The sequence below is a fragment of the Coffea arabica genome, chromosome 8e (genome assembly GCF_036785885.1).
Source record: "Coffea arabica cultivar ET-39 chromosome 8e, Coffea Arabica ET-39 HiFi, whole genome shotgun sequence".
Lineage (NCBI taxonomy): Eukaryota > Viridiplantae > Streptophyta > Magnoliopsida > Gentianales > Rubiaceae > Coffea > Coffea arabica.
In genome coordinates this window covers 1,316,296-1,328,784 of record NC_092324.1, presented here as the reverse complement: position 1 = coordinate 1,328,784, position 12,489 = coordinate 1,316,296, and the positions used below count along the sequence as shown (strand labels likewise).

The 12,489-nt window shown below is 36.1% G+C and overlaps 1 protein-coding gene and 1 long non-coding RNA gene across 2 annotated transcripts in view; one reads left to right on the top strand and one right to left on the bottom strand.

The window, feature by feature from the left end:
- Nucleotides 1-21: 21 nt before the first annotated feature.
- On the bottom strand, nt 22-2,782 carry LOC140012870 (uncharacterized). The gene is made up of 3 exons (XR_011819837.1): nt 864-2,782; nt 581-763; nt 22-472 (listed from the first exon to the last, which is right to left on the bottom strand). It is a non-coding gene; the product is annotated as an uncharacterized lncRNA (long non-coding RNA).
- A 1,831-nt stretch (nt 2,783-4,613) lies between these two features.
- The window catches only part of LOC140012959 (uncharacterized), a 36,297-nt gene continuing 28,421 nt past the window's right edge, over nt 4,614-12,489 (top strand). Inside the window, exons 1-13 of the mRNA XM_072061685.1 lie at nt 4,614-4,753; nt 4,831-5,015; nt 5,137-5,245; nt 5,782-5,925; nt 6,092-6,379; nt 7,469-8,116; nt 8,221-8,412; nt 9,575-9,678; nt 10,029-10,318; nt 10,422-10,506; nt 10,589-10,912; nt 11,303-11,662; nt 11,805-12,291. Of these exons, the coding sequence (XP_071917786.1) occupies nt 4,846-5,015; nt 5,137-5,245; nt 5,782-5,925; nt 6,092-6,379; nt 7,469-8,116; nt 8,221-8,412; nt 9,575-9,678; nt 10,029-10,318; nt 10,422-10,506; nt 10,589-10,912; nt 11,303-11,662; nt 11,805-12,291 (3,201 nt within the window). The 5' untranslated portion in view covers nt 4,614-4,753; nt 4,831-4,845. The remainder of the gene's footprint in view (nt 4,754-4,830; nt 5,016-5,136; nt 5,246-5,781; nt 5,926-6,091; nt 6,380-7,468; nt 8,117-8,220; nt 8,413-9,574; nt 9,679-10,028; nt 10,319-10,421; nt 10,507-10,588; nt 10,913-11,302; nt 11,663-11,804; nt 12,292-12,489) is intronic.

Genomic DNA, 12,489 nt, shown 5'->3' with positions numbered 1-12,489 from the left:
ATTCACATTTGGCACCCAAAGTTCACATAGCATGAAGCTTCATGTTTATTTTATCTATATTTACAGTTTTCCAAACTTATTTATTTTCCTGGAGAAAATCCAATCCATGGATGCCCCACAGGCTAAGGAAACTGGATGTCTAATATTTCGAGCAACTAATCCCTCAAAATTTCTTGATGACAAAGTTATGTAAGGATTCCTAGCTATCTATGTGTCCAAAAGAACTTTTGTTCTCAAAATATCCAAAAGTAATCAGAAAGCAACGCCCTCAAAATTTGCCTGCAAATTTTATTCTTCTCTTGGAGAGTCAGTTTTTACTCGCATGTGGGCTGGTGCTTCCTTTAGTCCGCTACATGTAGAAAGTGGAACAAAATTATCAACAGCCCTGATGCACTTCCAGTTCCAGCTGCTATCTCAGCAATTTTTCCTACTCGTTTGTTGTTACTTCTTGAAGAACCGATCGAATCAGATGCTGCTAGCAAAGAAATGAAACCAATTGAACTCTGACTAATTGTCGGGATTTTTGTAATTAGAAAAAGATTGAATGAGAATTAAAGGAGCTGAGCTTGATGATGAGAACCTTGAGTAACGTGGATGGCTGAAACCAATATAATGGACCATAAGTGCTTTGAAAAGGGATGCAGCAAGTTCCTCTTCCTGCCCAGTACAAATGTATGTACATCACCGTGTTTGTTACATTTGCCTGGAACGTCTTAACCACTGCTCTATTGGAAATCTTCAACATTAAAATTCACGGCATAACCTTTTCCAATGAACATAAATTTTATTATCTTAGTTTTTTCCAACGAAATTAATCAAGATGTTGTGTGTTGCTTGATATTTTTCATGAAAAGTTGGAGTACCTGGGCGTAAATGTCGAATAAGCGTCTCCCAAGACCTTTCCAGGATTGAGAATCTTCCATTTGCATCTCAGCAAAGTGGATCTCGACATTGTACTTTCCGTTTTTCAGTCCAAGGCCGTCATATCTTAATGAATTCGCTGACAGCCTTGCTGTTTTATATGGCTCAGAATCTAATGTACCTGTGATTTGAGAAACCCTTTGAGTTTGAGCTACAAATTTGGGTCCGTTCGGTTTGCAATGAAAGCTTCTGAGCTGCTGACTGCCCATTCAGTGCTGGGGCTTGTGTACAAGGAGGCAGCTCCTAATGCTTCTGAATCATCATCAAATTTTATTCCTGCTGCAGAAACTTGTTCTGTGCCTCCACAGTTGATGGAGGATGAAGCTTCAACAACATAATTAAGTTTACGCAACAAATCTATAATTCAAACAATAATATATGGAGAAGTTTCTTTGGTTAGCAATGTTGTTAAAGTCCTTTAGGCGTGGCCTATAATCTCGTGTTATTGCGGTTACCATGTATAATTCAATGACCAAGAAATGTTTAGAGCCTAGATATCATGTCAGCGCACCTCGCATTGCCTTGAAGGCAATTCAGCTTTGCAGTCATTTTCCTGCATCGATCGGAAGAACCAATTTTGGATTATTATCACCTAAACTAGTCGAAAAAAGATTGAGGAAGCTAGAGCATGTTATATTTTACTCACTGTGAGGATAAGACTCAATTGAGTTGCATCTCAGTTTATTATCAATGCTCATTTTAGTTCTGACAAGCAAAACTTGATTAAACAACCGAGTTCTTTGCTAATTAAAAGTTTAAAAGGCTAACCTGTTATGGGAACTGTTGTCATTGATTGAAGTGCCTACAACATACATTCCTGACGCAGAGTAGCAAACTTAGCAGAACTGACTTAGGACACTTTTGTGTGCATGTATAATTGGAACTATCATCAAGTGGAATAGTCACAAAGCAGTGAAGAAGTTGACTTATAATCATCAATGGAGGTGTTAATGAAAATTCGTGCACGTTTGATACTAAAATATAAGCGAGTAGAAAAGTTACTACTGCATTTGAGGAAACTAAACTACTAGACTTCCTTACAAGTCTTCCAGTTTCGTAAGTGCACCAAAGCTGCTTGGAATTTGACATTCAAGACTAGTTCCTTCCTTCAAGCTAGCCTCCTGTTATTGGAAACTGATCAGCTAGAGATTCACTAAAACATGAGACCCAATTTTAGGAAGGAAAAAGGGGAAAGTTCAATGTGAACCAAAGGAACTAAAATGGAAAGGGAAAACACATGCCACAGCATACAGGACTGTGATGGTTAGCAATATCGGCCGATTCCGATACGAATTGGCAGAGTCATAATTGGAACGGAAGGAACCAGTACGATACCGATCTCGAATCACGGATGTTACCATATCTGCGGCGACTCGCTCTGACTCAGTCGATATTGGCCAATTCGAATCCGTGATATATTGTATTGGGCATATATCCAAATCAACTCGGAATTGACTCGAATATTTTTTCATATTGTACTTTTTTTGGTATTTTCTAAATTTAGTAATTTTTTAAGATTTTTTTAAAAATTTTAATATGTTATAATGTGTGTATCACTCTATATTCAACCGATATATCATGAAGGATGTGGAATAACTGAGACCACGATGCGACCACGACCTGCGAGGCAAACCATGGTGAGAGCTGCAAGACTTTCCAGGAAATCAGGGGGGCTTTCCTGTAAATCTGTTTTCTGATGCCCACCAACAAGTTGCAAAAGACATGGTTGACTTTGACTTTTGACTTTTTCCCTCCATTATTCAGGACTTAGCTTGATGCAAAAGTTCAGTCATATAATGTACGAAGGGAATTCAGCATTGAGAGTTCTTGTGGAGTGGGTCCACTTACTCCACTCCTATCAATGTACCTAGTTGATCAAGGAAGCAAATACATGAGCATTTAATGTTTGTATTTATATTTTGGAAAAATCGGTCGAAACGATCCTCACATTTTATAAGATTACTTTTTTCGTCTATCATTTTTAAAAGTGTAATTTTATATCCCTTATAAATTCACATTGATCAAATTTGGTCCCTACCTAGGTTTCCGACTAGTTTTTGATCGGAATCCGCCACATGACTTGCATATTATTTTTTAAGGGCAAAATTATCAAATTAAATTTTTACATAATCTGATTCATAGTCCCTCACATTTTTCAAAATGAATTTTTTTATCTCTCATTGATCATGTGTACGAATAGCTTTTTTTCTATAAATTCACGTATATGTCTATTTGTCTTTACCTGAACAGTATGAATAACATGTAATTTATCTCTATTGAATCTCATCTAAACATGCTAATTGTAGTTATACACATGCTATTCAATAGATATATATAGGAGTTTAAAACTAATAATTTTGTTTGAAACCCATGTATATATTTATATGATTTCACCATTTGAACCTATTCAATATTTGTGACCTTTCTCTTTTTGTAATAATTTATTTATTGAATTATATAATAAGGTCATCTAATTAATGGATCCTAACTCGAATTCTATAATTGTGCTAACAAATTTCAGTTTAAATCTGAAATTTCTACTTGACACTTTTAAGACCATCAGTTGAATTACTTGCCTTGTGATTGTTTTAAATTTTGAAAGTGCCAATCACTTATTTCTTTTTGTCGTACTTTTCTTTTTGTTTACTTTTTCTATCCAAATTTAATTCGATATAAACACTCGATAATATTTAGGATTAAATGTCTTCTTTATTTTCAAATTTCGAGTAAAAGAAAATGAATATAAGTGAAAAACTAACAATTTTTTTAAACCCATGTATATATCTATTTGATTTCACTTGAGCATTATGAATAGTATGTAATATATCTCTATTTGATTTCACATGCTATTCGTACTGTTCAAGTGAAATCAAATAGATGTATATATGGATTTAAAAAAAATTATTCACACACATGATCAATAAAAGATGAAAAAACTCATTTTGAAAAATGTGAAGGATGAAAAAATTCATTTTGTAAAATGTAAGGGACGAAAAAATTTATTTTATGAAATGTGAAGGATCATGAATCGAATTATATAAAATTTAATTTGACAATTTTGCCCTTAAAATATGATCACGTGTAAGGCACGTGGTGAATTCCGACAAAAAACTAGTCAAAAACCTAAGTAGGGACCAAATTTGACCAACGTAAATTTGTAAGAGATGTAAAATTACATTTTTAAAAGTAAGGAACGAAAAAAGTTATTTTGCAAAATGAAAGAGATGTTTTGAACGATTTTCCCTTATATTTTATTACAATTCTTGTAGAACACTTGCAGCTGCCCTAAGGAAGTTAATCTTCCCAGCTCTGTTGGTAACAGTCCATGGAAATTGTTTGAACTAAAACTTCTGAAATAACAGAAAAGGAATGGTCTAAATACTTCTAAGGCTCAGTCGTATTAAGTATGATGAAAAGAGGAATCGCAATAAAAGAAGGATTTGCATTTTAAGCTTTTTGCATATGGATCTGTTGTGTTGGCATCTAGTTCATAAAATAGAACATGCGGTATTTTACATCATGATAATGCATAAGCTGCTGGAAAGACCCAATGCTGTTGCTCTGCCTTGATCTTTTTTATATACTCTAGCATGCGTTATTTTCTTGTATTAGCTTTGCTGTTCTATGAATCTAGTCTATTAGCTTTTATTAGTTTGTATGATTAATTGCCACCTCCTTTCATTTATCTTCTATTGAAATTCTGTCTGTAATTTTGTAGTTGGTCTTTTGTTCATTTAGTCCTGATGATGAGGACTATGAGGGTTATGATTACAGTCTTGTTGGTCAGCTTTCTGAAGTCCGTATAGTATATTTGAATCGCTTTCTCCAAGAGGTTAGTAACAATTGCGGTTTTCAACTACTTGTTGCTGTTTTACTAAATTACTACAACGACATTAAAATGCCTTGTAGGTTATCAGCTACTTCATGGGTCTTGTTCCCAGTAATTCGGTGGATATTGTCAGGGTAAAAGATCAAAAAACAAATACAGAAAAGTCATTTACTCGAAGTGAAATTGAAGGGTCACCTGCAGTAAAATTTGATCTTTCCCTGAGGAAGCCAATAATATTAATGCCCAGGAGAACGGACAGCCTTGAGTAAGATTTCTTCTTTTTTTTTCCCCTTCTTTTTCGAAGTAATATTCTGCAAACCTTTTCATGTGCATGTGAAGTGTAGGGAGATTTAGTCAAGCTAACCATTTACATCATCTTTCTACAGCTATCTCAAGCTCGATATTGTGCATATAACTGTGCAGAACACCTTCCAATGGTTTCACGGAAGCAGACAAGAAATGAATGCTGTCCACATGGAAATTTTAACTGTTAAAGTAAGACTGATCCTGATATGTGGTAGTTGTATACTAATGAAAGTTGATAGGTGGAGAAACTGATAGTTTGTTGGCTGTTTGTAGGAGACCTAAAGCTAAGCTACTTTGTTTTTGAGAATATGCCATGGCATGTCCTCAACTGGCGGATTGTTTCTGCTAGTTGATTCATAATATTTTCTTTTTGCAACTGACTGATCCACATGGTTTTATTTTAACTGTTAAAGTAAGATTTATCCTGATATGTGGTAGTTGTATGCTAATGAAAGTTGATAGGTGGAGAAACTGATAGTCTGTTGGCTGTTTGTAGGAGACCTAAGGCTAAGTTACTTTGTTTTTGAGAATATGCTGTGGCATGTCCTCAACTGGTGGATTGTTTCTGCTTGTTGATTCATAATATTTTCTTTTTGCAACGGACTCTCACCATAGAGAATTGTATATTATATTCAACACTGGCAGCTTCTTCTCTTCCGGTCATTCTTTTGTAGAATTCGGTTTCCATACATATTTCTATAACCTATTTTGATGTCCTAATGTAGGTTGAAGACATAAACCTGAATGTTGGTTCTGGAACAGAATTAGGTGAAAGTATAATGCAGAATGTCAATGGTATTTCTGTTATTATTCGGAGGTCACTCCGCGACTTGCTGCATCAGATTCCTGATACAGAAGTTGATATTAAGGTAGTATAGTCTGAACTAATTCAACTTGGTGCCATCTAGAAAGGTTCTCCATTTCCTTTTCGAACTTTGTTCTATAATTTGCCAAGTTTTAAATTTTTTTCACTTTACAATGGCAGAAGAATAAAATCGTATTCTTGAAGAGATATCATTGTTTTTTTTTGTTCAGATTGAAGAACTCAAAGCAGCTCTTTCCAACAAAGAGTACCGAATCATTTCAGAATGTGCACAGTCTAATTTCTCAGAGACTCCAAACTTGGTTCCTCAACTGAATGTTTCCTCATCTGCTTCAGTAGAGGTGGCGGGACCTTCTGTTCCTGTAGATTCTAATGCAACAGAATCTGGAACTCTGGGTAGGGAAAAGTGGATTTCCACCAAGGTTTCTGTTATCATTGATTTAGTTGAACTGAGCCTTTACTATGGCGTAACAAGGGATGCATCTCTTGCAACTTTGAAGGTGACTGATTCTTCCTTGCCTTCATTTTTCTTGTATACCAACCTCAAAACTTGTCTTACTAAATTTTTTCCCTCCTGTCTATGAAAAGCATCTAAATGTCTAGATATGATGTGATTTGGCCCATTGACGTGAAATTTCAGCAAAAGGCAGATAATAGCTTTGTATACTAACCTCAAAACTTGTCTTACTAAATTTTTTTCCCCTCCTGTCTATGAAAAGCATCTTAAATGTTTAGATATGGTGTGATTTGGCCCATTGATGTGAAATGTTTTCAGCAATTGAGCTTTGTCAAGGCAGATAATAGCTTTAAATATATGTTTGACAGAATCAGTTTTCCAGAAAAAGGTAGCAAACTTAGAAATTAGGTTCCCCACTTCTTTAATCATACCAAGCAAGGGAAAGGTAACATACTTCTATTGCCTTTTTTCTCTAGATCATTATAGCATGTGGACAAGGGCTCTTGGGTCAGGAACTTTTGTACACTGGTTTTCTTGGTCTTGGTATCTCATCTTTGTTTTTCCACTTTGAAAACACTTTCATATCCTTGCGGCTTCTTATCAGAGGATTTTTAAGTACTCATATGGATCTTTTTGTTTGTATTCTCTTGTGACAATGATATTGAGTTCTTTTCAAGTAGGACCAATACAGGCCTCTAGTCATCAGCACAGGGCATTGGTAACATTCATGTTTCATGGTGGAAGAGAGATGAGGATGGATTAAGATAAGGAGAATAAATTAGTTGGCTTTGCTTATTATTCCTTAAAATTTTGAAGAATTCGTCAAAGGGGGCCACCAGCTTGATTCATGGAAAGGCTAAAAGAATCACCTTAGTCATATATGCAATTGTCTGCAGGTGTTTTAGATATATTTACTCAATATTTTAACACAGAAAAGCTTTTCCTGCATGAAACTCTGCTTCACTGTGTATGATGTTTTAGGATGTTTTTCGTACACCTAGGCAATTATTTGTTTACCCACTCTAATGTATGATAGGTGCTTTGAAAATCTGCTTTATAAGTTAGTATCTTGTACTGGATGTATAAACTATGCTTGCTTGTCAAACTCCCAGTATTCAATTTTGTATTTCAGGTTAGTGGTGCATGGTTTCTCTATAAATCAAATTCATCAGGGGAAGGTTTTCTGTCTGCAACTCTTAAGGATTTTACCATGCTTGATGATCGGGAAGGTACAGAAGAAGAACTTAGGCTGGCAATTAGGAAGCCAGAGACCATTGGATATAATCCTACAGATTTTTTGACTGATGAGGTGGTTCCTCATAAGATGGAGAACAAAATGGGTGATATTGATAGGAAACCAGTTCCTACAATGCTCGTTCTTGATGCTAAATTTAGTGATTATTCCACATCTCTATTCTTATGTATCCAGAGGCCACAGTTACTCGTTGCACTTGATTTTCTGCTTGATGTTGTTGAGTTTTTTGTGCCTACGGTTCGTGGTATGCTATCAAATGAAGAGGATAAGAATGCTTCGCCCATTATAGATGGAATTATTCTTGATAAGTCCACATTCAGTCAACCTAGTGCTGAATTCTCACTCTCTCCGCTGAGACCGTTGGTTGCCGATGATGAAAGATTTGACCTTTTCTTATATGATGGTAGAGGTGGGACATTGTATTTGCTGGATAGACAGGGTTCTAATCTCTCATCTCCAAGTATGGAAGCTATTTTTTTTGTAGGAACTGGAAAGAAGCTTCAATTTACGAATGTTACCATCAAGGTATATCATATCATTTCTTGTTGAATTACTCATTATAGGTTTTGGTGCATAGAATCTTAACTATTGGAACTCACTTTCAGTTAAACCATTTGTTGTTGGTGCAGAATGGACAGTTCTTAGACTCTTGTATGTTTTTGGGATCTAACAGCAGCTATTCAGCTACTGAGGATGATAATGTCTTCCTTGACGAAGGGGATAGTGGTCATTCTCAGAGCTATTCTGGGGAGAGTAGTAACAGTGTCTCTCCACAGAATGTTGCTGGCAGCAGATCCACTGAGATTGTCTTTGAGTTGCAGGTCATTAATGACTGTTTTTAGCACTCTTTGGTTTTTTCTTTGGATTAATTACATGAATTCTTTGAGGATCCATTTGCATCGCCAAGAAATTAAGACAGAGAACATATAGATTAACTCCTTGATGCAGTTATGACATCTTCCTGTAGCTTAAATTGTATGACAGACCCTTGAACTTTTTAAAATTTCTTCCCAAAACTTGGATAGTTCTAGTAAACGTTTTGTCCTTCATAATTTTTTTGCATATGTATCGCTTTGAGTATTACACAATTGCAGGCAATGGTGGAGTATTATGGTAACTGCTGTTTAGATTTTTGCAAGGACTTTGCAGCACTAGGAACTTTTTTGAAAGTCTTTCTTTACTGAGTCTGGGGGCAATTGGTGATTTGAATCTTCAGTAAAATCAACTGGTTTTGTTGTACATTTTTCTTCAATAAGTCTGGCAGCATAGAATAAATTGGCTCCCATTAAGAACATCTTGAAGACCTCGCCATGCAGTCGGTTTCTCCCTGTGGAATTTTCTCATAAAAGCATCTTAAGAGGTTATGGAGTGGGAAAGTAAATCTCATTCTGCATGTCCTTAGAAAAAGGGACAAAATGTAGTCACCTGCTGCATTAAAGAGTTTCAGTAGTATATAGAGTTTCTTCTCCAAAATCTATGTACTTGTCTACTATTTAGTGGGATTATATTGAACTATAAAAGGAGCACATTGCTCTTGGATGCTGCTCCGATATGTTCAGATGCATTTTAAGAATCCAAGACCAAAGTTCTTGAGGGCAAAAAAGTAGAGTGCAGCAGTTGAAGACTGTGCCTTCGACCAATATTTTTGTGGTTCCCTGAAAGTTCTCCTCTGTGGAAAAACATCTTTTTGGAACTTTTGGGTAGCTGTACTTGTATACAGGCAGATGATGTTTATTTACAGGATTTCTAGTCCTTGGACCTAAAGAATAAATTCATTAGTTAAATGAGTATCTACTTCCTATTATCTTTTGCTGCATTTTATTCAATTTTTCATGGTACAGCGTTTAAGTTTTGAAGAATTGGCTTCTAGAAAATTGGATTGAAGATCTTTTTCTTTTGGAAGGGTTCATTTGAAAATTGGCATTGGTTTCTTATATTTTTTATGTATGTCTAGTCGAATTTAAATTATTTTCTGCTTTGCAGGCTATTGGTCCAGAGCTCACCTTTTATAATATGTCAAAGGATGTGGGAAAATCACTTCTCCTTTCTAACAAGCTTTTGCACACGCAATTAGATGCATTCTGCAGGTTCTTTCCTTCCTAATTAATTGTTCATTGGGTTGAAATTATTCTTCCATTGGCTCTGTTTGTTATTTGATTTTCCTGCATTGAGTGATCTAATGGCACCGGTGGGATGCTATCCTTCTCTTAGGATTCTTACGTGTCACCTGACAATCAGATTTTTACAATATTTATGCTGTGAAATTGATTGTCATGTTTGCATACATGTTTAAGGTTTTGTGATTATATAGTGTATTTTCCTAGTTAATCTGTGATTTAATACAAAAAATGCATGTTGAAAATGTGTCTTCTCAGCAGTTGTTTTACAAGTTGTATGTACTTGATGAAACAAATGCTTACTTAATTTTATCTGGCAGACTTGTTTTGAAGGGTGACACTATTGACATTACTGCTGAAGCTCTTGGATTTACCATGGAGAGCAATGGAATCCGGATTTTGGAGCCTTTTGATACCTCTATGACGTACTCGAATGCTTCTGGGAAGACAAATATGAAATTGACTATTTCAGATATATATATGAATTTTTCATTTAGCATTTTGAGATTATTTCTGGCTGTTGAAGATGACATTTTGGCTTTTCTGAGGATGTCATCAAAGAAAATGACTGTGGTGTGCTCCGAATTTGACAAAATTGGAACCTTTAAAAGTAGGTCACAACATCAAGTAGCTTGCTGATAGTTCCTTTCTGAGATTGACTTACAAAATTGTTCTTTGAAAGTTAAATGATGTGACTGATTGTTCTGCTGCAGACCCTTCCAATGATCAGGTATATGCATTTTGGAGACCACGTGCACCACCTGGTTTTGCAATACTTGGTGACTATCTCACACCATTGTGAGTGAACTTCTTAATGATTTTTTTCTTTTTGGTATTACTTTTATTCATTATATCAACTGAGTTTGGTTCCATGTGACAGAGACAAGCCACCAACCAAAGGAGTTGTTGCTGTTAATACCAGCTTTGTACGAGTAAAGAGACCTGAGTCTTTCAAGCTTGTTTGGCCCTCAACCTCAATGGATAGCTTTTTGTCTGAAGGTGTAATTAATGGTGAGGACAGCAGTGATGAAGGCAAGGTTTGTTCCATATGGTTCCCTGAAGCGCCAAAAGGCTATTTGTCAATGGGATGTGTGGTTTCTTCTGGAAGGAAAGAACCTCCAGCATCTTCTGCTCATTGCATCTTAGCATCCTTAGTTTCACCCTGTGGCCTTAGAGATTGTATAAACATTAGCCTGAACAGTTGGTACGTGAAAGTTTTGATTTCTGTCTATATTTTATGTATTGAAGCTACCATTTCAAGTATGTGGCATCTGTTCATAAGGCAAATGCATTGTATGCTTTTCTTCGTCGTTCTGAACATGCCACTGATTTTATTGAACATCATCATGCCTTGTGAGGAGTTATGTTTAGTTTTAATTGTGCACTGTAATTGGATATTACATGTCTAAATGCTATCCGTTTTGAGCAAATCCTATGATGCCATATCTAGAATTAATTGAATGGTACTCAAGAAGCTGTATTTGCTTGGTACTTTGCTGGGTGTAATCTATGATTTTGCTAGCCAGAATCTGTGTGATTTTTTGTGGTGCTACTGAACTAAATTTTAACAATTTTACTTATTTTCAATCTGCAGTCATCCAAATTTGGTATTCTGGCGTGTGGATAATTCTGTTGGCACCTTCCTGCCAGCTGACCCCACTACAATGAACTTGATTGGTAGAGCTTATGAATTACGGCATTTAGTTTTTGGTTTTCCAGATATTTCTTCACAAACATTGAAGAGCTCAGACATCCAAACGCTTCCTTCTGCTCGTGAACATACCATCCGGTCAGAAAGGTCATCAACTGTAAATTCTGGAAGGAGATTTGAGGCTGTTGCTACTTTTCGGTTGATCTGGTGGAATCAAGGCTCAGGATCTAGAAAGAAATTATCCATATGGCGCCCTACCATACCTGAAGGGATGGTTTACTTTGGTGATATTGCTGTTAAAGGGTATGTGATACACACAGTTTTCTATTCTTCGCGTCACATAGCTGATCTGCATTTGATGCTTGCAGTATACTCGTTTGCAGTTTTCTTTTTTTCGGCCTTATCTGTTTTTGGGCATTGCTCATGTTTCATGACTCTTTTTAAGGTATGAACCTCCAAATACCTGCGTGGTCCTTCATGATTCTGGAGAGGAGCTGTACAAACCCCCTCTGGACTTTCAACGTGTTGGACAGATAAAGAAACATAGAGGGGTGGATAATATTTCTCTTTGGCTGCCTCAGGCTCCACCTGGCTTTGTTTCCTTGGGTTGTGTTGCTTGTAAGGGTGCTGCAAAGCTATCTGATTTCAGTTCCTTAAGATGCATTCGTAGTGATATGGTCACAGGGGATCAATTTCTTGATGAAAGCTTGTGGGATACATCTGATATAAAATTCGTGAAAGAGCCATTTAGCATATGGACGGTTGGAAACGATTTGGGTACTTTTATTGTACGTGGTGGTTTCAAGAAACCCCCAAGAAGGTTTGCCTTAAAGCTTGCTGACCCAGATATTGCAAGCAGTTCAGATGACACTGCAATTGATGCAGAAATAAGAACTTTCTCTGCAGCTCTTTTTGATGACTATACTGGCTTGGTATGTTATTTTTATCAATCTTCTTCACATGATTGGCAAAAGTGAGAAGCAGCTTGAACTGTACTCCAATAAGTTTAGATTTTAACTGTCTATGGTGATTAGATGTCATTTTGATAGTATTACCCCCTTTTTCCCTGTCGATTGGTCACTTGACTCATAATTTAAGAGCAGTGCATTTGTTATGTATTTTCTTCTGAC